The following is a 27,857-nucleotide window of genomic DNA, read 5'->3' as shown; positions in this document are numbered from 1 at the left end:
ATTTAGAAATTGAAAAGTTTAACAATTATTAATTAATATAATGAATAATAAAGTAGATGTAGTTAGTTTTTAGTTTTGTATTGTATATATCTAATGTATTTAATACAAAGGTACGGTAATGAATGCAAATACGTTAAAGTCTCCTTTACATATATACTACATTTTGAATTGATTTTTGACATTAATAATTTAATATTTATTTGTTTCAGAAAAAAATAACCAACTACAGAAAAACTACACTAAATAATATTTCACTACTATATAGTAAATAATAATAATACATAATACACTAAAGAAAAACAAAACTCCCGTTTGTATTAATTGTGTTACCTATTAGTTATAAATTTCGGTTACTTATACAAAAAATATTAAATTCAATATTAATTAATAATGGTTATAATATTCATTATTCTTGTTTAAAATTGGAGGGGAAAATTCAGATAAAATTAAGTAATGAAATTAAATATAAAAAATAATTCTGTGCACAAATGAAATCATTTGTTATTATAATTAGAAAAGTCAAAATGACTTTATTTAGGATTTGATGTGTAAGAAAATATGTCATTATAACTTATTTATGATATTAAAAACTTACAACTTTATTTAAAATATTTCAAATTCACATAAAGATTGTTTTTTGAATAAGTTAATTATCATTCATTTTTTTACAATGAGGATATATTTACAATTTAGGGTTAGGATAATTTTATTTTGATCCACTTTTCATTTTTCATTCTCCCTTATCAAAACAATTCAACAAATAGATTAAATACATGTGTCTTTCTTTACGGGCATGTCTGTTTTTTTTATAACAATAACTGGCAGGGGAGGGATCGAACCCATGCCACATATGAACTGATAATATACACCCCTCAGCTGGATCAATATGTTCTTACAGTATAATTATTTTGAAAAAAATCGTGAATGAAAGGATGAATAAGAATACTGAAGCCAACTAACTCTATCCTTGCATGCTTTGTCAAACATGAACTGATAATTTATTGCCGTGGTGAAAGGCGGGATGGAACAAAAGTACAAGTAACCCAACACTCCATCATCCTAGATGGTTGGACGCAAAAAAAAAAAACGATGGCATTACAGGATGAACTTAAATGACACATGCGAGGATGGATCTTAACAGATCCTAAGGGTTGAATCCCAATTGTTCTCTTCAGGTAATGAACACCAAAAAACGGACCAACTGATCGTGTTTCATAAAGGTAACAAGGTCACTCTCACGCAGCTTCTTCTCCACCGCAAACTCGTACCATCCATGCCCAAACATGCACTGTGTTGGCCTGTCAGGAGTCCACAACAAGGTCCAGTCTTCCATACGTTGGTAATCTCCATCTAACTCAACTTCGACAGTCTCTGGTTTGTGCATGAGACACCCTTGCGGGAATTCCCTGCATGCATAACCCCAAATGGACGAGGATAAAAGTAGGGAAGCTTATACAGTAAGTGAATGCATAACTAATTTTAACAAAAATAGGTTAAATGAAAGACCCATGTTGTGAGTACCAAAGCTTGCGACCCAGAAGCCTTATGCTTAGTAAGGGGGACATCCCAGTCAATGAGTTCAATTTCATCTTCCTGTATAGAGGAGTCACTGGATATCTCAATAGGAACGTTTTCCCCACCCTCCATCGCCATCCTACATGACAGCAACGAAAAAGGAAATGTTAGAAATCATAATAAAAAATGTCCGCAATCTTAATGGTTTGACAGATTTGGGGTCCAGATTTGGCGGTGCAATAGGTTATTGTAATACTAAGGGAGAGGGAGGGAGAGTTTTTCCAGATGCAAATATAAAATCTACTTCCAGGTGAAATGTAGAAGTGGTGCAAATGGTCTAGATGGAAATATAAGCGTGGTTAATTCAAAGGGAGGTGCCATCGTTTCCTCCGCACCTCACGTTGGTCAATAGGTGGGCCCACCACCAATAACAACTCATTAAGTGGGCATAGAATATAGCTGTTTCGGTTGGCTTAGATATGCGTTTTAGGCTTTCTTTTTTAACTTGAAATGCGTTTTAGTCAGCAAAGAAATAATGAACAAATTGACCCACATTCATACCCACGTGCATTTGCTTATATGCACAAGCTAGACTAAAAGGATTAGGGTAGGTGGCATGAGTTCAAGTTATTAATCGGTCAAAAGATGGTTTGAAATCTGACATGGCATGCCATAGAGTATGATATATCCTTCCCAACTCCTCATCAATATCCCACATGGCCCCAACCATGCATTGGTTGCTTTCCAAGCAAACCCGGCCACGTGTGTTCAGAGCAAAACACTTGTGGTTTTGAGAGCAAACAAAGATTAACCATGTAATTATTTTTTCACTAATATACAAATGAAAATGGAAATGTGAATTTGTTATAATATAAAATGTCTTATAATAAAATAAATTGAAACCTACCAATTATAAACGGTTTGTTATAATATAAACAATAGGATTAATCGTCTACTTGGTCCCTGTCTTTGTCTCGTCGTCTGAAATTAGTCCCTCCCCGGAAAATTTGCAAATCTGGGTCCTCTCGTTTGCAATAAGTCTGGAGCAGGTCCTCGCGGGAGCCCGGAGCTCCGGCGAGTGGTGAATTGGCTCGCTGACTGGGATAAAAACACTGACGTGGATTTTAAAAATAAATAAAAAATAAAAAAATAAAATAGAATTCAGATTTATTAATCCAATTAACTAAAAAAATCTAATTAACTATCTAACCCTAGTCTAATTCACAAAATCAATTTACCAAAATCAAAAACAAAAAATTGGTGAAGTTAAAGACATCCGTGTTCCTGCTCCTCATCTCCATGTTCATCATCTTCATCTTCTCCATCACATCATCTTCTTCCTCATCACCTCCTTCAACAGATCCGTGTTCCTGCTCCAGCTTCTTCACCCGCAACCCTCCCTCACCCGCAACCCACCCTCACATCTTCCAAAACAGAGCTTCTGAACCCGGCCATCCCTCCCTCACCCGCGACCCACCCATGAAACCCACCCTCACCCAGAACCCATCGCAACCCACCCCACCACATGCAATCCAACTCAACAACAACAATCAAACTCAGCAAATTGACGCACCAGATCTCTCGAGTTGGAAATCAACAGAGGAAGACTCCCTCACTCTCAGACTCAGATCGACGCCCAAGATCGACTCTGAGTGGATGTGGACGGATCTGCAAAACTCTCCACCAGTTCAGGAAGAAGAAGGAGGAGAAGAGGAGGACGGAGGTGCTGCCTAATGGGTGTTCTCTTTGTTGGTTGGTTCCTAAGTAAATTTTGGATCTGAGAGAAAGAGAGGAACCAGGGGAGAAGAAGCTTCGATGCGAGAGGGGCTGCAATGGTAGCTATGTGGGTCAGACGCGATGGAGGCACGGCGATGGTGGGAATTGCTGCGTGCTTCAGATTCTGGGATTTGTGTGGCTTTGATGCAGGTTCAATGCAAAAATGGGGTAGAAGATGCTGATTTGGTTCTATTTTGGTTTGGTTCTATTTTGGTTTGGTTCTTTGCTCATCAAACTTAATCATCATCATCATCATCATTTTGGGGTTGGGATTGGTGGGTTGGTGATGTCGTGAAACAAGTTTGGATTTTTACTGTTGTTATCCTAGTTTGGGTTTTTTATGATTATTTCTGGGTTTGGATTTTCATGATTTTGTGTTCTTGGTTTTTTAAGAAGATGAAGAATAGAAGATGAAGAGGATGAAGATTAGGCTTGCTGATTAGGCTTGTTAGTATGTTAATTAGGATTAAGTTTGTGTTTAGGGTTAATTAGGGTAAGTTAAATAATTAAGGGATTTTTATTTTTATTTTTTTTATTTAATTTTTTTAATGCCACATCAGAAAAATTTATCTAGTCAGCAAGCCTAATCATCACTCGCCGGAGCTCCCAACTCCGGCGAGGACCTGCTCCACACACTTTCTAAACGCGAGGACTTAGATTTTCAAATTTTCCGGGGAGGGACTAATTTCAGACGGCCACACAACCACAGGGACCAAGTAGAGGATTAACCCTAAACAATATAATTCCATAATATAATATAAACGGTTTGTTGCAAAGGTAGTCAATTTATATCATTATTGCAAAAATAACAAAATGCACCTCAAGTTGGAATTATTAATAAATTTGAGGCTTAAATATGTTGGAGGTCCCTTTAAAATAGGGGTCCTTTGGTCAATGTCCCTAAAAAGTTTTTGATGGAATAAGCCCCTAATATGAAAAGAATATATAATGATAAGCTCTGCCATGAGGTTGCGTATAATTTATGATGATTCTACAAACGGCGCTTACGTGGATTATGTTTTGTGGAAAATATTCAATTAAGGAGGGTGCCACGTAAGTAAATGAGGGTTGAAAAAATTAATAATAAAATAAAAACCCAAAGTAATAAATCAAAGTTAACCATTCATTTCTGTATTTAACTACCACGAACGAGTTTTTTTCAAATTGGGTTACCGCCAAATAGGTTATCGGGGAAACCCGACCAAGTCCACCCATGAAGGGGTAGGAAGAGGGGGGAGTGGAATACGTGCTGAAGCTGAGATCGTTAACGTTGGCGATCGAATGGGTGGAGTTGGTCAGTTTCCCCATTAACTTATCTTAGTGGTAACCATTTTTGAAAAATCCTCATTTGTGGTAGTTAAATACATAAATGAATGGTTTACTTCTTTTAAACAGTATTAAATATTTAACATTTATTAATAATTCCCACTTCAGGTGCATTTTGGTATTATTTTTATCAATGTAATGTAAATAATAGTATTAAAAAACCTACACTTGTTCATTAATTTTTAGGCCCAATTTATGATAATAATTAATTTTGTTTTTCCACACGGTAGAGTTAAAATATTTGAAATTACCCTAAAAGCGGGCCCCCACAAAAGCAAACACTTGTTCATTTGCAACTAATGTAACCAAATAACCCCAATTACAGGCCCCCAAATAGATTAAAATACCCATCAATTCTATGTCCATCGGCATGTCACATACACATTGATTTGTCAAAATGAAAAGTGAAGGACTTGACGGCATAGGCGAGTCAGTAGCAGGGGCTGGCACAACCTAGCTAGTGGGTGTGCGAAGCCCGCCAAGCGTTCCCACCAATGTCATCCAAAAACTCAATTGGTAGCCATGCTAGTGGGAGATGAAATCTTGTTTGAGTGTTTTTATTTTTGGGTACTTTGTTTGAGTGTTTGGGATAAAGAAATAAATTAATATGTGTAATATACTATATAGTTCTCAAACACAGTTTTTTAAAATTAAAAATTAAATTTAAACATGGCTAAAAGTATTGTGTAAAAAAAATGCATTCTTCAAAAATAACAAATTATATATTTTATGCCCAAAAATACTTCTTAATCAAATAAGCGTGTTCCTAATTACAAAAAAGCGTGTTGTTACAAAATTACAATTTGTGTCAATATTTGTGATGGTAGAACATAAATAATTATTTCAATAATATAATATCATGCATTTTGTTTTAACTAATGTGTTCTATAATGATTGTAGGTTGAGTATGGAACCCTATGCACACCTCACTTTCTGTCCAATTCCATTTTCACACATTTGTCTTATTATCTATCGCTGTATTTTCTGTCACATCATAAATATATATAACTTATTGTCTCACTCTTTTCTTATTTTTTTACATGAGGTGAAGATGGAAATAGATAGTTGAGAAAACATTATCCATTAGTTTGAATTTTTTTCTTAATAATCTAAAATGAAAACATTTGGCCAAAATATATTGTATATGCATGGCTAACCTATATGCATGAGCATGATTTTTATACACCATCCGTATATGATTTTTGAAAAACATCAACGGATCCAAAAGGCCATCTAAAAGATATGCATGATGTGGCATGGATGGCATTTGGAAAGGCCATGACATTACGTCTAGGCCTTCCTTTTAAAATGAGTACTAAAGAAAGGCTAAAGAAAGGCAGTGTAAAGAATAATATATTAGGTAAGATAGGGGAAAATATGACTATGGTCACTTTTGCAGTCACAGAGGACAAACAGGACATGCCTAAACGCCACCTTTCCCCATTGAACCGAATCTACCAACTGTACAAAGCTCTGGATAAATCTTCTATAATGATATCGCCTGGCCCACACCTATCCGTATATGTATTGCAAATATTTGGCAAATTTGAGTGATGGTATATATCAATACATATAGCGCACTGGGCCTTCGTGCATGATATTTAACTTCGTAAATACCATTACACGTTTACTAGGACTGGGCAAAATAACCGAACCGACCACAACCCGAAAAACCCGAAGTCAATTGAAGGCTCTCGGACGAGTGGAAACGGGCCTCGGGCTGCACAGTTGGAAAAGTAGAGTTGGAACGGTTACACACGGGCGGGTGCGGGTTGTCAATTTTTCTTCCAATTGTAACCGAAACCGACCGTGTAGAAAATTCAAATATTGAAATTGGGCTTTATTGTTCTTCCACGTTGCTTTGGTTTGGCTACAGATGTTGCTCAGTAGCTTACGCAATAGGCATGCATGGCAGCTTTTGCAGCATAGGCAATACATGCATAAGTGCTTTGTCTTGTCAATGTATTAACACAAAAAAATAATAAAAAAATATGAAATGAATATTGTATAATATGTATAATAAGTACTAACTTCATCTGATTTCTTTTGAAAGAGCCAAGAGTCATCGTCTCCTCTACTCTGTTGTGTATCTTCACCATCCCTCCATGAACTGACCTCTGTTCAGCTGTGTCGTTTCTCCGTTCAACAGAGACAAACCATGGATATGCCACCAAAGTAGGCTCTGGAAAAGGCTTGAACGTCGAGATCTCGGACCGTCGTCGTCCAATCTACCATCATCTCCTCCCTTTCTTCATTTTTGTTTTGGAATTTTATGGGTAAAGGTATGGCATAAGATCCAACGAACCCACCCGATTAACCTATACACCCACTCAACCCAAAACCGCCCAACCCGAGGCTCTCTGCGGACGGAAGCGGTTCACAATATGACATGTTTGGATTTGATCGGTTTTGACATTTTGAGCCCGAAACCGACCAAATCCGACCGATGCCCACCCCTAACGTTTACACCTTCCAAAAAATAGTATATATCACATGATAATAATATAGGCCTAATAATCGAATAATATTATTTTAACCATCCATTTCCACGTCCACCTCATATAAAAAATAAGAAAAAATAGAGAAATGAGTGATATGATTTGTGATGTGATAGGAAATGCAGAGATAGATAGAAAGAATATATGTGTGGAAATGAGATGGAAGAAAGTGAGGTGTGCATATATCATTACTCTTACTCCTAATAATCTACTACACATAAGATAAAATGAACATGACATATGAGAGGCATGTGAGATAATATACATTTGCCACATAAAATGAAAAATTTATAAATCAAATAATCTAAAATATACTAGTATGGAACCGAATTTAACCTAGCTTTTGTTAGGCCACAGCCTAGTGCCAACATGCGAAGGAGTAGAATGGGTTTGGAGTCAATAAAGTGGATGCACATCAATGAGTACACATGCACATGATAATATAAAATGATAATGGACAAGTAGCCATCTACAGCAAATGGTTCACATGCCACGTTCCACTATTCTCTATTTCATGCATGAAGCTTAATGAAAAGGTGGTTGAGAGAATCAGACAAACTTTATTACAACTGTTTGGTCATAGTTAATAATATAAGGTATACCCAACCAACCACAGTGCACATTGAATATCCAAACGGGGACTGACCTACCCATTAGGTAGTATATTTACGTGATTTGTACTCATTTTTTCCATAAGTTTCCCATTCAGATCTGATTTGAATAACATGGCTCCTAAGAACAAATACTATGTTGTCTTCAAAGGGAGGAATGTTGGGATTTACTCAAGCTGGGCAGACTGTCAGGAACAAGTTATTCGTTTTAGTGGATGTGCATACGAAGGGTTCAACAATTTCCAGGAAGCGGAAGCTGCCTGGTTAAGGTTTTGCTCTGGTGCAAATGGAGATGACAACATGGATGCACACGAACCACCGCCGGTGGTTGGATTGGAAGCAGCTGAAGCATGGATTGCAAGTGGTGTTCCAAGTTCAAGTAACAACATATCTCTGGCAGGTCTTTCATTGAAGGGTAATATATTCTGTTCAACATGAGTGCATATTTTTCACTTCATGTACTGCACTTAATCCCTAACTATTGGTTAGACCTAACACATGCATACACGTAAATGTTTTTGATTTCTTTTTACGCATACACTTAATGTTTTTCATTTCATTTTAAGCAATCCCTTAAAATGTATTGATTTCTTTTGAAGCATGCACTAAAATGTTTAACACTATAACTGTGTGAGAAAATTTTGAGTAGATGAAAGCATGCGTGATGACTTGGATGAGTGGGAAGAGGTGGAGGTGACTGACCCACAAGATTTCGTGGTTGAATTTAGCCTTGCAACTCTCCTTGGAAACGTTTGTGAAGCCCTCGAGCTACCTCCGCCTGTGTGGGGGGGGTGGTAGACACAAAAGCATGTGCAGGTGTTCCGCACCACAGGTACACCGTTGCTGTCACGTGTAAAAGGTTATACAGGCCTATGGTGATGACTGGAAAGTACAACATCACACATGATGAAGCTCGTGATAGTGCTGCCAAACTCATACTCAAAATATTGCTGAATCAGACAGGAAAGAGGGTGAAAGACTACAATTATCATGTGTTGGACGACATTCACAATGAGTTGCAGGTGAAAGAAGTACAAATCAAAGACTTGAAACGGGATTTGGAAGAGAAGGACAAGGAAATTGCGGGCTTTGGTGGTCAGTTAGGAAAGAAGGAGGAACAGATCACAATCATGGCTGAAGAGATCGCACTTCTTGAGCAGGAGGTGAGAACAATGAAGGGGGTCCTGCGATACCCAAAGTAGGATGACAGGGGGATGTGTCATGTGTGCACATTGAATATCATGGTTAGTTTGTAATATTGCTGAACTACTATCCTACTTAGTTAAGTGTGATGTTAGAAACCCTAGTTGTGGGAGCTGTAGCCCCATTCATGTCTTTGTCAGTGTCGTTTTGCTTCATTGTTGTTTAAGTTAGGACCTTTTATGAATTCTGCGTATGTTGTGGCACACTGAACCTGACTACTAAGTGCCTTAATCCTTTTAATGTTGAATGTGTGTAATATATAAGTGTTATTAACCTGCTTGCTTCCTAGAAAAAACGCATCTATATCTTCATGCTAACTCTCCATCTGATGTGTATGCAAATTTTGATTGTAAAAGGGCTATAACAAGATAATTTAATGGTGATGATAATTGATAAGGATTTATTAGTTGCAAACATAACCTAATATAGTAGAGTACTTGATTTAATTGCAAACATAACTTAATTACTTGCAAACAAAACCTATTTTATGACGCAAGTAATTCATGCACATGGATGTCTGTATAGATAAAAAATAAATTATTAAATTAGAGTACTTGATTTATTTGTTTTATAGGCGATTAATGCATTATGTAGATGTATATAAAGTATGGCACACGAATATTTAAATAAAGAATTTTAAAATAAAAATTTTTAGAAGATCGTATTTATGTATTATTTGGAAAAAATACTTTACAATCATAAAGCTAATTCAATTAAAATATGTATAATTTCATATATTTAGAAATAATGTAAGAATTGCAAAAGATTGTTTTTTCAAAAAAACTGTATGAAATTGCATATATTTTAATACTTTATAAACAATGTATCAAGTTGCATAAATCTTAAATATTTTTAAACAGTGTATGAAGTTGCATAAGTCTTTATGGTTCAAACTTATTACAAAAAAAAATTAAGATGACATTTTATTTTATACAAGCACACAAATGATGTTAAGGTCGAGATTCACTGCAACCTCTGCAAGGTCGTGGTGGACATCAACAAAGGTCGTTGGTGGACCGTTGAGTTGCCCAATGAATAAGAGTACTATTGGGACTAGAATTATAACATTGTGAATTATAAATTCAATTACAACATGTCATTAGTCTACTGAATCACCTAATGCGGGTATCACACCCGAAAAGAATTGCAGATACCACATAATTCACCTTATTTTTTCCCTTGACTGGTGGCCAAAGGAAAATCAATTAATTACTTATAAAACTCATTATAAGTAAGTAAAACATATAGTATATTCTATTGTAAAACTAAGGTACATATCTGCCTAAAACTAAATGCCTAAATGAAATGAAATTTATTACTGTATATCTACTATGTGAGTGGTTATTTAACATGTGAAATTAGTTTAAAACTTTTTGGTGAGGTAGATAATATAATGATACATTTTATAAATTATGTGCCTATAAACTAATATAATTGAAATGTTTTAATTTTTTCCCGGTGATGATATAATAAATTATGGGAAATTTTGTGAGGTAAAAAATAATATCGCATACTACTACAATATTGATTAACGATCATGCATCAAAGGTAGCCTCTCAGGTATAATTAACCCAAACCTTTTTAGTGTCCTATTGATCAACACATGACACTAATAGGAACTTCATGCATAACTTCATACTATGCGAATAAGGTATGCTGGCAGCTGGTGATTGGAAGTTTACATGGTAATGGGTGATATGTGGACATAAACCATGAAATTGGATTATCATACACCGGCCTCATACACCCTGTGGTACATGATGGCAGCCAAAATGTCTCCCTCCAAACAATCACAGTAGGTGCATTAAATGCTAGTTGGAGATATCTATGCCAAAATGTCTCCCTCGTGTGTGTGTGATGATGATGGCCGATTATGATATAATAAAATAATATTCTAACAAAACCAACCCAAATAACAAGTGGGGGGGGGGTTACATAAAGAGGGTTTTACCACCTTCAACACTTTGTGCTTCGAAAATACATTCATCATTATCCTTCCTTCCTACTTCCTACTTCTGTCTTCACTGCTGATGATATACATCTCACTCTCAGATTCCATGGAAAGCTATGAGGCGGGGATGGCGAACAACGAACACGAAGAGGATGCACGTTGGGGGTGAGGCATTCTTTACTCGATCACCCACTAATATACAAAGTTCAATTCCCTTATTTTGGTTACTGATGATCACATCCATTAAATTTCAAGGTTTTTTTTTTGCAGGATTCCTCCCCCACATGATGAACCGAACGATGATACAACTGAAATGGATGCTACTGTGATGAACCAACACAGTGTGAGTATCTTTAGGATAGGACCTTATGGTTTTTTATCTACATACCTTCACTATTCAGATTTGTTTACTGTATAGCATGAAACGCCCTTACATGTTGCATGCTCTCTCTTTGGGTTGTGGTTATGTGTAGAACATGTCACCACCAATGGTTGGAAATGGAGAGGAGGCTGCTGCGCCTCAACAAAATGTTGAAAACAATGGTCAAACCCTTATTGTTGAGATGATTATGGTGATTACAAAGACATTATATTCATTTTAAAATGAGTTACACACTCGCAGCACACAGAAACAATTAATGGCATATCACAACTTGTTCATGTCTAATGCAAATATATTTTGGCTTCCATATTTGACTTATTTAACAAACATGACTATTAATTTTGTCTTCCAAAATTTAAATAGAAGGCTAGTAGAAATAGAAAATGTAACCTTGGAGACTCTTAACACGACGAGGTCCATTCAGCAAACTGTTGAGGACCACACCTTGAAGACTGAAAATGAAGTCAAAAGTGGACATGGTGATAGTAGGAAGTTAGCTGAGGGTTTTACCAACATTGGGGATCGCAAGAGGGCACATGTATTGGCTGAAGAGATCACCCCAGAAACATGCAAAACCAAAACCAAGTTTCCTATAATCAACCATGTGGTTTCTGAAAGCTCTGAGGATCAGGCGAACGTGGGCCTCGTTGGTACTGTAAGACATGGCAAGGAAGGTCAGCTAAACTTCCGCAAGAGGCAAGCCAAAACCAATGCCATTGCTGACCCTTACTTTAGTGAAGTTCAGAAATATGATGGAGGAATGTCATGGACAAAAATAAAACCTACTGGGAGCGAATTCCATAGAGGCACTGAAGTAAGGGTAGTTTGTTACAAAGTTATAATTTGCATAAAAATAATTTGCAGCCAAATAATTTACATGTAACATAGAAAGGGTAACATTTAAACATTTAATTTTAATTTACATATGAATCTAACTATGTATTTTTTTGTATGTAATGTATGTAAAAGTCATCTGGAGATGATGATGGTGATGGACTATGTGACCATCATACAACTAGAAAGTTGGCCTTCACCCCAGTAAGAGAAGCTGCCTCATTGAAGCTCCAAAGGACAGGAAACAACATGAGTACTTCAGAGGTCAAACAACAAGGCAAGACACCTAAGGGAAAGGCTTTGGTTGGGGAAGATACCAGACGGAAAGGAAAATATCAGATGATAGTGCTGCCAAAGGTAACATTCATTTTTAAGTCTTAATTCAAATGTAAATTATAACTTTGCACAATAACTTAGGGGTTAGGTTGAACCCTATAACTTATCATTCATATTTTATTTGTTTACATTCATAACTTATCATGTTCAACCTCATGACTTGTGAACTGATTTTTTCCACTGTATGTCAGATGCAAATTCAAGCCAACTGCTGATATGAAGCTAACCTTAGGAGAGCTACAAGCGTGTGCATATGTGTTCAGTCACGATAAGTCTCCTATGTACGAATTTTTTGATATTCACCGTCAAATGTTTATCCCATATGACCTATTTTTCATATTTTCATAAACCATGTGTTCATTATTTTGATCTGTCATTAAATGAAGGATGATTTACTCTTTTCAGTGAAACACTTTTCAAGTTAGGAACAACCACGTATGATAGAAATGACCTGGATTGTTTGAGCCCACCCAAAATTGTCGGAGAGGAGGTGAAGGAACCGCATAATAGCTTACCATATTGCACTCATTTGATTAATAATGTCCCTAACTATTGTGCTGCCACATTAGGTTATCCACGTGAGTGCTCTAGCTATAACTTGGAAACAGCAGAACAAGGAAATTGAAAGCATCTGGTGCATGCCGCCTTCCTTTGCGGTAAGATCGAAACCACTATCCTTCGCATATGGAACACGTGCTATTAGGTGTTTGGACTACTAAAGCCTTATATAACATAGGGGCAAAGATTATTACTTTGATATTAAATAAGTTAATGTATTATTTTCAAACAATGAATAAATGACTCATAATGTAATGGTTGTGTACATGAATTAGGAGGATGTTGGTATGGGTAGTGAAACATAACCTTTAACTGACAAGTATGCCCTCACGTGGATGCATCCTTTCAAAAACCTTTCACATGTAAGATGCATGACCTCCATGTTTTTTTTAATTCATTAAAGAAGGTATATCAATGTTAACAGTTTTGTATATGTATTCTTTTATGTAATAGGTTTATGTCCCTATTGAAGAAATTGGTGGGCATTTCCATCTAATGGTTGTTGCTGTGAAGGAGCATAAGATATACAAGTTTGACTCAAATGCTAGTATCCATTTGATGAGAGGCAGGGAGGATGCCTATAAGAGAGTGGTGAGTGTGAGCTTATTAAAATGTTTTGTCTAAGATTACTCAATTAAAGGAACTAAAGGTTACAAAATAATGTTCAAATAATGTAGGGAATTAATGTTTATGAAACAAACATCACCCTTTATGTGTCTATTTTATATGTGATCAGGCTAGGGCACTTAGTGGGATACTACAAACTGTGTATTACCCTGTGGACTACTTGAAAGGAGCAACCAACTTTGGAGATTGGCCTATATTGGAGGCTAGAGGAATCCCCAACTGTGGAACGAGGTTTGTAAAAATTGCATGGTATTGAGGACCATAATTTGTTTACAATCATATTCATCTGCAAATGTGCCATATCCATGACGAGTGTGCTGGGTGTTTAAGTTTGGGTAATTTGTCTGAAGGTATTGGGAGGTGTTCATAATTGAGAGAGGTTTCTTATGCAATGAAATATGTCTGACTTGGGTAGCCTTTGACTTGTCAATTACACTGTGCAGCGAAAATTCTGCCTTGTGGGTGCTCTCTTGGATGAACATGGAGAATTATTCTACTCCAAATGTGGTTGGAGTGGTAAACTCTTGTACCCACTTCAACTTAATGAACTTAATGGTCATTTACGGCCGTTAATTACTCGTTCGCGATGCTTATGATAATTCTCTATATTGATTTCAGATGAAGGAGCGCACTATAAGGATGAGGGTGGGGTTGAAAGTCATAATGGGGGAGCACAACGAGATCAGGGATGATGTTACAAGCGGGGCTGATTGCCACTAGATGTCCATGATGCTCACCAACACCACTTGACTCAGCAGCAACAGATTGGCACAGTGAATGCTTAAAGTTAAAAATATTTTGGGTTGCTGTAATATGTAGTATGTTGACGGGCCAAGTTGGGTTGTTGTAATATATATCTAAACTAGGGAATTGGAATGCTGCCTCACTATTTGCTCTCTGCTTTGAATGAACTCGCAGAGATAGAGCATGGGTTGTCTAAATATTGCTTTAAACCCATAAGACATTGAACATGTGTGGCAGAAATTTTGGCAATCCGCACACTAGTAGTGGCCTGTAGTTAGTAGTTTGTAGTAGTATGGGACAAATTTCCACTGTGTTGCTTTGTGTTGGGATGTGGTCAATTTAAGGATGATGATCCTGTTGTGTAACTGGTAACTGGCTATGTATAATTATGTGTTCATGCACAAACTATGTTGTGATTAACTATTGTCTCCTGTGCGACTCCTATGCCTATGATTGTGCCATAACTGTGTTATAGTCAATTAATTTTGAAACCTTTGGGGTAGCTAACTTGATTTTTGATACAATACTTTGATTAAATTGAGCCCATCAACTTCTCACTATGTGTATGCCCCATAAAGAATTAATACCCAAACATGCCTCCATGGCAGCTGCAATGAAATAAACAAACATTTCCCCAAAACACCCAACACCACCCTGCCAAATTACCACACCAATTTACAACCGTGTAACACTGTAAAACATCATCCAGTGGCCATGAAGCACAATTGACAACCACAATTAAGTGCAAAGATATAGTCAAAACTGCCCCAAATCAACATTTAAATACATTCAATTCATAGTATAAACGACAAAAAAAAAGGTTTAATGGCAGTAAAACTACCAACACCAACTAAACATAATAACATAATGTTACTATAGATCCATTGAAACTGCATAAATAAAATAAACATGCAATTCCTCCATCTCAAAACATTCTTCATGGAGTGGGGCAGCATAACCTAATTCACTTAGGACAGGGGTAGCAGAAACATGCAATGCCAAATTTTGTTCACACACAAGTTATAAAGTTTAATGGCAGTAAAACTACACTCAACACCGAGTCAATGGCCAACATAAACTAGTAAATTATATGACTCTAGGTCTCTAGGTTAGACAAAAGTCAGAGGACGCTTTAAAAATACCCAGCCAAGTTATAACTTTTTCACACATGCTTCATCTTCCTCTCATAAGCCACCACACTCACCAAAACCAGGTACAATAAAAGTCTGCATCAATAAATTATACATTAACATGTAGGTTGATATATAGGACAATCAGTTACACATTTATGAAACAACAAAATGGTGAAAAAGTACCTTGTTATAATTACTGACTATCAGCATGAGAAGTGCCAGCCACACCAGTCATACCCTGAGGACATGACTTTATGTTGTGTTCAGCCACCTTACATCGACTGCATCTATTCTGCCGCCGACTTCTTGTCTTCGACGCACGCGTTAGATCATCTCTAACAGCTGGGGTAGGGTTCCCCAAGCGCACAGAACCTACCCCCCCCCCAACAACACCATTAAGAGCCACAACAAATTCATACTTGAGTTTTAGAAATTGGACACGCTTAGCAATCAGGTCTCGTGTCTCATTAACCTCTGCATCATTAACTAGAGACAAATTGCACATGTAGTGGCAATGATCAACCATGGATGAGTATTGACACAAGTTGTGTGAATCCCAATACAACGTGTCATCATTATATGCAGCCCGAATTCCATGTTTAGCAGTTTTGGTCAACCTATCAAGCACAAGACACGTGGGCAGTTTCTTGAAACCCAAATACACCACCACGGCAATTAAGTGATCACAAGGAAGCCCATGTGTCTCCATCTTATAACATGAACAAGTCAATTGGACGGTCGACTCATCATACGACACATCCCACAATTTGTTCTTTGCAGGATAGTTAGTTACTTTGTAATTAGTGCATGTCATGTTATCCTCAAAGCCTAACACAATCATTGTACCAACCTTTTCAAGTAACGTCCTGACTTTGAAAAATACACCCCTCGTAAATTGAGCTGCTGCAGACTTCTCTAAATCCCTTACTTTTGTTTTCGACACTATCTTCCCATACGAAGAGTTAAAGTCAGACTCTATTTCCTTATAGCACAGATAGTTCAAACAACGATGGAAGTGTTCTACGAATTCAGTTAGGTCATAACGCTTTTTGACGAACTTACCAATTTGTGAATGCAACGCCTCACATCGCGAGGTGGTCCTAAATCCACCAAAGAACATGCCCCTCATGTGAGCAGCGGCCCACATCATCCTTCTCTCATATAATTCCTGAACCCAAGTATTTTCTTCCAGCCCAAACTTTATCACAGTAGCAGCCCATAGTTCTTCAAACTCAGATACATCCAGCTCCATAAACATGCATTCCTTAGCTCGCAATGAATGCAGGAATATGCACATGTTTTCTAGCATTATCAAGGAGGTGCCATGCACATAATCTGTGGTGGGCATTTGGCAACATTTGCTTAATAGCCGCTTTCATTGCTTTGCAACCATCAGTAATAACAAATAAGGGTCATTTTCCTTTCATAGCTTCCAAAAACCTCTCAAGTAGCCACACATACGTTTCTATATTCTCATTCGAAACAAGAGCAGTAGCAAAAATTGTGCTTTTGTTATGATGATTAACTCCACAGAACACAACAAAGGGGCATTTGTAGCGATTTTTCCCATACGTGGCGTCAAAGGCAACAACATCACCAAATACTTGATAGTTTAGCTGACTTGTTCCATCACTCCAGAAAAGCCGATCAAGATTTCCATCTTCATTCGCGATGTGCCGACAATACAATAATGGATCTTTGCTTCCCACCCCACGAATATAACTTATTGCAAATTCAGCATCAGTTTTTTTCGGCTCCTTCTTAGTTCTCTGTTGTCTTCCTTGAACATTGTACATATTTCCTTTCGAAAATCTGACCTTTTGAAATCCACCGGTTTGGCTGGCAAAGGTGCTGTGGATCTGAGGAGTACTTATACCAGCCCGTTACATGTTGTTCATATGCAGAATATCTGATTCATTCATTTTCCTGTGAGCTGCTATCATGCTAGACATTTTATCATCTTCTAACTCATGATTGTGCTCATCACTAAACAACTTTGCATACCACCGACCATTTGACTTATCTAAATGAACTTGAAATTTGGCCGTGCACCCACACCTGAAATCTATCCTTGATTTACGTTGACGCTTTTCCATAGTCAAACCCCTATCTTCACGCATGCCTTCCTCATGACAAACAAAATTGCGCTGAATAAGTAACCCTTCTTTGTTGTGAATTTTTCTGTCTTTCCTCACGGAAAACCCATTTACTCGTCCATACCAATGGTAGAAAAGATAAGCCACTTCACTATCAAGAAACTCATAATTCATCAAGTCAAGTGGTACCAATTTTTTTAGGTCTATGCCAAGTATATCCTGTAGCGTATCAATCTTCATCATACCTTCCACGCCATTAGGATATGGCACAGCCAAGTTCTCAACATCGACATGCATATCCTGTTCAGCATCACTATTGTGGTCTTCACCATTACCATAGTAATAGTCAGTGCCATCTGAGTTTTCTGAATCAGTGTATGGTGACTCATTCAAATCTGTTTGGCCAATCTCTTCACTTCCAGCCGTATAATTCAAGTACTCATCCTCTCCAGAATAATAAGACCCATAAGTTGTCCCATCATCATCCATTGAAATCTCATCCATGCTGCCCTGTTGATTAATATTAGAGATTGGTTCAATAAACCTGAGGTTTACATTATCACAAAATACCAAATACCCAACATAAACTTAACAAACCTGAATTGAAGATTCTTCATGACTGAAATCCATTCCCCCCAAACCTATGTTCTTCTCAAAATAAGTCCTGTTAGCAATCACAATAAATATCAGAAACTGATTGGGGAAATAATAAATGGACAGCAACAATTCACAATTGTTGAAATACGTATATGCACTCATAGGGAGTATGGAATGGGTAGATATCAAAGGACACATGTATGGTCAAGCACTACTCGTCCCTGCAACACATGGTTTATGAGCTTCTTTCAACAACCAAGTAAATCTAATTCAAATCTTTAACATGAACTAAAACAGGGTAAATGTATCAGGGACCTATACTCATATGTAAACAACACAACAATTCAATCACAAAGCATATCTAACATATTTTATCACTATTCATCAGCACAGTTAAACCAAATCCCGGGTTTGGGTTTGGGTCTGGGACCTCTATTAATTTATACACACTGTCAGATCGGGAGGGTTCGAGTTTGAACATGAAAAAAGCATTAAGTTTGCTTAATCTACAAAACTGCAGCACAGTGAAATGGAATTGAGCTGTTGGGGGAATGAAATCAAACAAATGCCAATCGATGGCACACAAAAATCAAAGGAAACCTGATTCACTGTAACATATTTAACATATTTAGGATTCATCATAACCTTGATTATAACTTTGCAAATCAATTTCATATTAGGGTTTTACCACAAAAAGCCCCAAAACAATTTCTCATCTTCAAATTAAAATCATCGTAGAAGGAAAACTAAACGAGTACTTACCGAGATCTATCCTTCCACTTCAAAGGACGCACAACGGTGTTTCTCGCCGACCAACACTCTAGCCACGCCGTCTATGTCCGGCGACAGAACCCTAGGACGATTGATCTCGGCGGTGAAATCCTAAAAACAGGAATAAGGTGAAGATAGTTGTTGTGGTTGAATAATGGTTGCTCAAGTTGGGTTTGCCTCATAGGTCAGAGCTTTAGAAAACTTCGTTGATTCATTTATTGCGGTTCTAATGGCCACTGTTGACAGGTTGCAATAATAAAGACTTTCAGACAAGAACCATCCTTCACATTAGAGCTGTCAATATGGGCCAGCCTGGCCCATATGAGTCAGCCCGTATGGGTTGGGTTGAAAACGGGTTGGGTTGTGTCAACCCGGGGTCTTAACGAGTCAGAAAAATATGAACCCAACCCGACTCGCTACGAGCTCGCGGGTTGGCGGGCTGGCTCGCGGGTTGAGTGAAATACATATAAAAAATTGCGAAATTGAATTAGAAATTGTTTAAAATGTTATAAAAAATAACTTCAAAAAAATACTTATAGAAATTGGTATCAACTCATAAAAAGAGGTTTATCAACGCAATTATTTTTATCTCACATTTGAAATATAAAAAAAGAATTTAGTTTGCAGGATTTAAGAACACAATTATTTTATTGTCACATTTAAAATGAGATAAATAATATAATATCAAGAAATAAAACATAAAAAATTGACTCAAATTAAAAGAAATGAAAAATTCCATTTTTCTATCTAAAATTAATCCATAAAACTAACTTGGAATTAAAGAGAAATAAAACAATTTTTTTAATAAAAAATAACTCTAACCCGACGGGTTGGCTCGCTTGACCCGCGGGTTAAATGAGCCGGGTTGCATTAACTCAAGTTCTTTTCGAGCTGGAATTTAACCAACCCAACCCGGCTCATTTAGCCAACCCGTCGAGCTGGCCCGCGGGTTGGAACCCATATTAACAACTCTACTTCACATACTCAACATTTAGTGAGGAGGGATTGAACTGAAATTATAGGCTTTTATGACCGGTCAACCAACTTAGGCAACCTACAATTCCATGTGAAGTTAAACTGAGGCACCGTGTGTCAGTTCTGACACACGGTAGAGGCTGCCATAAAAAGAAGAAGTGAAAAAAAAATGTTAAAGAAAGTGAGGTATAATTGTATAAACATATCATCATTCAAAATCTTTGACAAAAATTATGTCCAGAAACCTATGGCTGATTCACGGGTTGCTAAGAAAACAATAATTATTTATTCACACCTCAAAATGAGGTGGAGGAAGAGAGAGATAGGAAGAAAAGAAAAAGTAAGAGTGAAAAAGTATAAGATGTGATAAATGATAAGAGGAGAGAAATAAAAATAAAAATAGGTGGAAATGAAGTGTATAAAAAAAGAGGTGCCCTAAGAAAAAGATGTAACACATGGAAGGCTTTTGTCAAAGATTTTAGGTAGGCAGCCAATTACTTTCAACTCTTCACATCCACTGTGTAAACAACTACACACATCGATGAAATAATCTCAATATAAATAAAAAAGAGCCCATTAGAAGGAAAGTTTGCCACGTCATACTATTGGAACCACCCCCAATCTTGCGCCACGTATGCAGAAACATTAAAAAAAATTCTAAAAGAAATTATGATTACTATTTTTAGCAAAGCTTGGAGCTGGACACGTGGTAGCTTCAGCATGTGTTGCAATATTTCCAGGCTGTGTTTGAAAATAAAATAAAATAACAAACAGATTTTTAAATCTAGGTTTAGGTTATCATTCCCTACTTTATCTCTAACCGTCCATGGGAGCCAATCAACGTGTGTTGTTTAAAAAAAAAATCTGTCATCATCCAGCCTATATTTGAAAAAGAAAAAACTGTAGCATTTCTTACTATTTTTTTTTTGGTACATCAGAAAAGTTACTATTATTATATAGAAAAATTTAAAACAAACTCAATTATAATATAAGGTCATTAAAATTGGTTGACAATTCATTGCATACAAAATTTATTGCATTTACCGTTAATTTGTTTGATAATTTAGAAGTCATTAATTTTTAAGAGAATTAATATATTGCATTAAAGATTGACTTTATTGACAAAGTTATATTTTTTAGTATTAAAGATTATAAATCAATTTGAAAAGTATGTTTTAGTGTGGAATTTTTTTTTGAAAGATTAGTGTAAATTGATTTAAAAAGAAAACTGTCGCTATATTTTTTTTTCAAAGTCATCCAGACTATATTTGAAAAGAAAAAACAGATATATCCAGGGCTGTATTTGAAAATAAAATAATAATAGCTTTTTAATACTAGGTTTAGGTTATTATTGCCTAATTTATCTCTAACCGTCCATGGAAGCCAATCAAAATTTGTCATCATTCAGCTGCAGTGCAAACGTGTGTTTTTGGTTACTTATTCGTGAATTTCAAGAAGGTGATACAGACCTTTTCTTCACCATGCGTGCCTTAGCCATGTGTTTGCCATGATATCTCCTATGAATCCTACTCTGTCTTGATGTATTGTTCAACCAGTTTCAAGCACGTTATTTTTACTTGATTCCTATAAATAGTGAAGCTTTGAAGGGCTTGATGTGCAGCTCTCAACTTCATTCAATTTAATTAAAATCTTACCAAGTCACGATGGCAGGAAACTATGTCCGAGTTTGCGATCTTGATGCTTCCAAAGAGGATTGGTGCATATTGGCTAGAGTTGTTCGTCTGTGGAATGTGATCTCAACTGAGAGAGGGAGTCCAGTTTCAGCCATTGAGATGATTCTGGTTGATGAAGCTGTATGTTTATGACTATCAGTGTTTTGTACTTTGAGTCCAGATTTTGTGGTCTGTTGTTTTTAAAACTTTGTCTTGGTTTTGCTTTGTACAGGGTACTCAAATCCAGGCTGCTGTCAGGAAGAAGTATGTGAAGAAGTTTGATCGTATACTTAGGGAGGGTCCTGTTTACTCTCTCAGAAATTTCACAGTTGCTGATAATGTTGGGGATCATCGGACTACTTCCCATCAGTTTAAGATTATTATTCAGGGTGAAACTGTTGCAGTTATAAAGCCTGATAATTTGGTTCCTGTTTTCCCCTTAACATTTGCCAGCTTCGAAGACATTGTTGGGGGTCGTCTTGACACTGCATATTTAGTAGGTACTAATATGCATGTGGTCCATGAGTTTCAGCATATGGAGATTTGTATATCTATACTGCATTGCTCATATTAATCGTTTTTATGTAGATGTTATGGGACTTATCACTGGACTTGGAACTGAGCGTCAATACGTAACTAATGGAACCAGGACAAAGATGAATGTTATCGAGCTGGAAAATTCTGGGTAAATTATTTGACTAACAAACTTGATATCTTGAACAACATAAATTACATAATAATATGACTAATCGGTTATGTGGTTTTGATGATATTTATTTTACAGGATCAAGCTGAACTGTGCTCTTTGGGGTCGTTACAATGACCAACTGAATCAATTCCTCCTAGCTGGTGACACTGAAACTGCTGTTGTTGCTATCTTTGGTGTCAAGATCAAAGAGTTCCAAGGTTGTATATTGAGTGCTGATACCTACTTTTTGTTTAGTTTGTATATTATTTGACTTGATAGTTATTAATTGGATTTTATTTTATATTCAGGTCGGAAGGGATTGCAGAATGCTCTGCACTGCACTAAGTTGCTCTTTAACCCTACCTTTCAAGAAGCTATTGATTTTAAGGAGGGCATGTTGAGGAACTTAACCTCACCTTCACAAGGAATTTCACGCATCAATGACACTCATGTTCCTACTTTGGAGGAAGATTTTCTTAATAGAAACATTCGAAAGACAATTGCTGAGTTGAAGGATTCCAACCTTGAGCATGTTAGTTGTAGATAACTAGAGTTAGTATTATTTGAACACTAATATATGATTCTAAAAATTATCTGTTTTTACTTGAAGGACATCTCTTATGTTGTTGAGGCCACTATTAAGCATGTTATTGATATGGACGATTGGTGGTACAATGCATGCAATGCCTGTAACAAAGCGGTGTATCCTGATTCTGTGGCCTACTATTGTGGAGACTGTGATCGTCGGGTTGTGAATGTGAAACCTAGGTTGTGAATTATCTTATCTTTTTTTAGGCAAATTGTTTTTGTTTTCTGAGCCTAATTTAGATTCTTTGAATCAGGTATCGAATTAAGGTTCGAGTTATTGATGACACAGACTCGACTACCTTTGTGATTTTTGATCGTCCTGCTGCTGGATATTTCAATCGTACCTGTTCAGAAATGATAGAGATGTTTGAGAAGGTATGGCAATCAGCTTGGAGTTTTTTTTTTTCTTAATGTATGCGAAATAGTATATGATGAATGAGTTATTTTACAGCATGGTGGTGAGCTGGTTTGCCCAAGGGATATATCTGACTTGGTTGATAAGAAGTTCCTATTTAAGATGGACATGAGGAACTTGACTGTTGGCAGATTTGAGCCTTCATATAAGGTTAAGAGGTTCACTGATGATGCTGTCATACTGGCTAGGTTCAGTGACATGGACTCTGGATCTGAGATTTATAACTCTGATGTTTCTTTGAATCTGACCAAGTATGGCAATCATGCTAATAAGGCTGAGTTGGTTGATCCTCGGGTATTTGATTCGTTTACTATTATATTAGCACTTGATATATATTTAAGTTCCTTCGAATGCTAAATATTTTTACTATTTGGTATGCAGGATCTTATGAGTCAATTCTCTGAAGCTGAGCCTTCTGATGCAGCTGGTGGAGCTTACATTGGGCTAGGTGTTGATGGTAACAATGTTTTAGGGGATGAGGTTGTCAATTTGGATGGTCAGGAAGGTCGTGACGAAGGTCTCAACATTGCTGATGCGGATTCTGTTTCAATGATTGCTCATAAGAAAAGGGTTACTGCTGATCCTGTGAGCGGTGGTGCTGGAACTAGCAACGTGAAGATTCTCAAGCAAATCAAGCAGGAGAAGAATGCCTGAGTGTTGTTGACATGATCTGGTTAAAATGCATGTTGTGTTTTGTGGAGGTAGAATATAAGAATAATGGGTGTCTCATGGTAGATGGTACAACATCTTTTGGATTGGCTTTGTGTTGTACTGAATTTTCTCCACTGTTTGTCTTTTTTTTTTCTTCATGTGCTGTGTTTGTCTAGATGAATGTTGTTTCAGAACTGCTTTGTTGTTTCATGTCCATTTATGAGTTGTGTTAGAGTTACCAGTTACAACTTTGTACCCATCACTGTGGTGGTCTGTTACAAAGATGTGTCTTTCTACCAGTTTATAATAATTATGGTTGTGTTATTGATTTGTCTTCCATTATTATTTTTGCATAAATATTTTCAAGTTTTATATATAAATATACATGTGTAGATATAAGGAGATTAGGATAAAAATAAAGTATCACATAGTAAGGGTAAACTTTGAGCAAGCTACGTGATGGAAATGTATAAGGAAATATGGGAGATTTTTAGTTGATTCACTTGATTGACTCTCTCACAGACCCTAAACAAATTATAAGTGTTGATACAATCTAAACCCACACCAATTTTTCTTTTCAAGAGGAACCCCCAAGTACTAGCAAAATAGGCTGTTAACTGCTTCCTTGATTTGTGCTTGGAGATAAAAACAATAAATAGACTTTGTTGCCAAATTCGCTGTTAAAACTCAACGTGTTTACACTTTACACTGAACCCATATATATTTTTTTTTGAAAGAACACCGAACCCATATTTAAAACTGAACCTTGATTTTTCTCTTTCACCAAACGTGTTTTTTTTTTAAACAACCAAACGTGTTTACACTTTAAAGCATAAATTCTTGAAATATTTATATCTATTAAAAACAGGAATTGCAAGGTTACCGATATTATGATAGACTTTCATTTTCTTAAGTTGAATACTAATTGATTAGAGTATTCAATTTTTGTTTTAAAAAAACTGTAGCATTTGTTGTTGTTATTATTATTATTATATAGAAAGATTTAAAACAAACTCAATTACTATAAGGTCATTAAAACTGTTTGACAATTCAGAAGTTCTTAATTTTGTAAAGATTAAATTTATTGCATTAAATATTTACTTTATTGTCAATATTATATTTTTTTAGTATTAAAAAAGTATTAAAGATTATAGATCAATACGAAAAGTATGTTTTAGTGTGGAAGTTTTTTTTTTTGAAAGATTTGTGGAAATTGATTTTTAAAAGTTGTGGAAATTTTTCACGTGTAATGGATGTGGAAATTTTTTATACCAATGAGATTGATAGTATCTTTTAATGTAATATATTATATTAAAAAATCTGTTTCTTTTTTAAATTTTTTGGAAAGATATGTTCTTGGAATATATGATAGAATTATTTGCCATTATGGACTTGAATCTTTTGATTTCATATATTACTTGCCATCTATTGAAATTAAATTTCCTTTTCAAAAAAATAAATTAAATTTCTATGCTATTATCATGACCATTGATTCAGCTCAAAAAAAAAAAGGTCAATTGACTATCCCATAATTGTTTCAAATATAGTTTGCCAATTTGAAAATTAGCATTTTCAATTGTTGATCAGGAAAGATATCTCACATTTAAAACTGAACCCTGAATTTTCTCTTTCACAAACGTGTTTACAACCGAAATTTATGTTTAAAAGCCCCTTGGTAACCACCGGCTACGCGCACAAAGAAAAATCAACACCAAATTAGGCTGCAAATAAAGTCACCTTTCAAACAATATACATTCTGATATAAAAATATATTTATCTAATTGAAGATTCAGTCTTCCTAAAATATTATGGTATTTTTGAATTGAAATAAATTTTTATTTTGTTGTAAATTGAAATATTTTATATCAGTATAAGAAAATTTCGATGTGTTCTTGCATATATGGAATATGCATGAAATCAATGCCTTTTGTATTTATTTTAGATAAAATTATTATTATAATAATTTTTCAAAAATCAAGTTTCATGTCTTTCTTATATTAAGAGCAGAAACAACTACAGTAATAGTTGTTCTCATATTTGTCCCTAGGCTAGGATTACAACGACTGTCAAACAATCAAACAAAATCAACCATCCTTATTTTTCCTCTATTTCATGATAGGGTTGTTCTCATGTGGGTTCCTATTATTAATAAATATCTCTTTTTTGTGAAAAAGAAAAAGAGCTAATTTACTTAATTTCAAACTATAAAACATCTGATGTAAAGTATACTATATTTTTTTTAAAAAAAGTATACTGTATTTCTTCAGCAAATTGTTTTGAGTTTATTATTTTTTGAACGTAATTTTAATTTTTTTTGTAATTAAGTTTATTACTACTATAACTTAGTCGGTGACCGGTTAAAAAAAACTTAATCCGTGATTTTTTAGAATTATGAGATTCTAATATGTTTGAGTTTAATTTATTAATTTTTTTGTCCTCAGATTAGCTTATAGTATGATTTGCTTTTTTGAACGTAGCTTATAGTATGATTAAGCATTGTCCACATTAAACGTTAAAAAAAAAGCATTAGCCACATTAAAAAAATAAAGCATTAGCCATTTGAATCCTTTGGAGATATGATACACGTTTTTATTCTTTGAAGTCAAATTAAATTTCCATGTTGTTATGATAACAGCATGGATTATCTCCCAATAGTTTCAAAAGTAATTTCCCAATTTCAGTATGGATTCATTTGTAACAGTAAAAAGTATACGTGTTGAGAGGTTTATCATAACAAATCTTTTCCATTAATTTCTATATCAGGTTTTTGTTTTTGAAAAAATAAAATAACTGGGTCCTAATTTGTCTCATCTACCAACCATGATTACAGGCTAAACGTGTGTTTAAAACCATGTTCTTGGCAAAAACAAAATGGAGCATGCGTGCACAGAGAAAATCAATGAGTGATTTCATTGAGCCGTCTCTACTGGCTACTGAGTGGATCAAGGCCCTATTTATTTGATGGCTACTGCTGTATTTGAGTAGCCTTTTAGGGTTTTTTCTCCAAGCTACCATATGAAATGATGATATCCAGTTTTCCAGAAGTTTTTCACAAATTTTCTCTCATGAGAGTAGTTTTTGGATTACGAAAATCATGATGATATCCAGTTTTCCAGAAGTTTTTCACAAAGTTTCTCTCATGAGAGTAGTTTTTGGATTACAAAACTCATGATGGTTGTGTATTTCGATACACAACTAGAAAGGTAGGTTTAGTTTTCAGCCTATATTGTGCATATGCTTTTTATCTTAACCACATAATCTTTGGACTCTTTTTTTTTTACGCATAATTATGTTTCAGTGTTATTATTAATCCTAAACTAGAGTAGGTTTTAACGTGTAACTCTTCATCTGAAAACCATCTTAGTGAAAAAGTTATTTTTTCCAACAATATTCATTTAGTGAAAAGGCTATCCAATTGCCCTTGCACATATATATAAGACTGAATGTGTTTTTTCTTTTCAACACATCAACAAGCAAGCTGAAAGATACTAAGTGTTTGCCTTCAATCTCACGTACTGCAATACTCATAGTCTAAAATCCATAGTTTTGTTTTTTCTTACTTATTTGACTACTTCTTGAACTATTAGTGTCTTCTTCAAATAGTCTTTCTTTGGTTTTTTAAATCTGTTTTCAGCATGAATGAATGTTTTGGTTACAAATAGTGAAGTATGTATTCGTCTGCTTTCTTTGTCAATACATAAGATATTACTATACTAATTATTTTATTATTTTTACTACTCTGAGATAACTAGATAGTGAACACTGTTATGACTGTATGAGTGTTTTTATCCCTTTTTGATTAATTCTGTAAGTTGATCTATAAATTCAATAATTTTTTCAACTTTTTATGTTATTTATTTTTATGCATAATATTATATCTCTCATAAAAATAATGAGAATTCATTGCTT

The 27,857-nt window shown here is 35.5% G+C and overlaps 4 protein-coding genes across 4 annotated transcripts; 2 read left to right on the top strand and 2 right to left on the bottom strand.

Moving 5' to 3' along the window:
• Positions 1-975: 975 nt before the first annotated feature.
• LOC130723674 (uncharacterized) lies at positions 976-1,851 on the bottom strand. Its single transcript, XM_057574783.1, has 2 exons — positions 1,522-1,851; positions 976-1,406 (listed from the first exon to the last, which is right to left on the bottom strand). Exons 1-2 carry the CDS (start codon positions 1,587-1,589, stop codon positions 1,172-1,174), a joined length of 303 nt encoding a protein of 100 aa, XP_057430766.1. The 5' UTR covers positions 1,590-1,851; the 3' UTR covers positions 976-1,171.
• A 5,974-nt stretch (positions 1,852-7,825) lies between these two features.
• LOC130723782 (uncharacterized) lies at positions 7,826-9,197 on the top strand. Its single transcript, XM_057574911.1, has 2 exons — positions 7,826-8,141; positions 8,376-9,197. The coding sequence occupies exons 1-2, from the start codon at positions 7,841-7,843 to the stop codon at positions 8,522-8,524; spliced, it is 450 nt and encodes a 149-aa protein (XP_057430894.1). The 5' UTR covers positions 7,826-7,840; the 3' UTR covers positions 8,525-9,197.
• Positions 9,198-15,687: 6,490 nt separating this feature from the next.
• Positions 15,688-16,842, bottom strand: LOC130724926 (protein FAR1-RELATED SEQUENCE 5-like). Its single transcript, XM_057576192.1, has one exon. The coding sequence runs from the start codon at positions 16,840-16,842 to the stop codon at positions 15,688-15,690; it is 1,155 nt and encodes a 384-aa protein (XP_057432175.1).
• A 4,755-nt stretch (positions 16,843-21,597) lies between these two features.
• On the top strand, positions 21,598-23,951 carry LOC130724925 (replication protein A 70 kDa DNA-binding subunit B-like). The gene is made up of 9 exons (XM_057576191.1): positions 21,598-21,747; positions 21,839-22,106; positions 22,195-22,291; positions 22,391-22,512; positions 22,603-22,745; positions 22,905-23,062; positions 23,137-23,257; positions 23,334-23,591; positions 23,679-23,951. Exons 1-9 carry the CDS (start codon positions 21,598-21,600, stop codon positions 23,949-23,951), a joined length of 1,590 nt encoding a protein of 529 aa, XP_057432174.1.
• The last annotated feature ends 3,906 nt before the right edge of the window (positions 23,952-27,857 follow it).

This window comes from Lotus japonicus, chromosome 6 (genome assembly GCF_012489685.1).
Source record: "Lotus japonicus ecotype B-129 chromosome 6, LjGifu_v1.2".
NCBI lineage: Eukaryota > Viridiplantae > Streptophyta > Magnoliopsida > Fabales > Fabaceae > Lotus > Lotus japonicus.
Note: the sequence above shows the minus strand (reverse complement) of the source record. Positions and strands in the feature narration are given on the sequence as shown.

Excerpts from the sequence above, each read along its gene's own strand:
- LOC130723674 (XM_057574783.1), bottom strand. The coding sequence starts at position 1,589 with ATGAAATTGAACTCATTGACTGGGATGTCCCCCTTACTAAGCATAAGG. Across the intron at positions 1,407-1,521 it reads CTTCTGGGTCGCAAGCTTTG|GGAATTCCCGCAAGGGTGTC; the intron begins GTACTCACAACA and ends TTATGCATGCAG.
- LOC130723782 (XM_057574911.1), top strand. The coding sequence starts at position 7,841 with ATGGCTCCTAAGAACAAATACTATGTTGTCTTCAAAGGGAGGAATGTT. Across the intron at positions 8,142-8,375 it reads GGCAGGTCTTTCATTGAAGG|ATGAAAGCATGCGTGATGAC; the intron begins GTAATATATTCT and ends AATTTTGAGTAG.
- LOC130724926 (XM_057576192.1), bottom strand. The coding sequence starts at position 16,842 with ATGCCCACCACAGATTATGTGCATGGCACCTCCTTGATAATGCTAGAA.
- LOC130724925 (XM_057576191.1), top strand. The coding sequence starts at position 21,598 with ATGGCAGGAAACTATGTCCGAGTTTGCGATCTTGATGCTTCCAAAGAG. Across the intron at positions 22,746-22,904 it reads CACGCATCAATGACACTCAT|GACATCTCTTATGTTGTTGA; the intron begins GTTCCTACTTTG and ends TTTTACTTGAAG. Across the intron at positions 23,592-23,678 it reads CTGAGTTGGTTGATCCTCGG|GATCTTATGAGTCAATTCTC; the intron begins GTATTTGATTCG and ends TTTGGTATGCAG.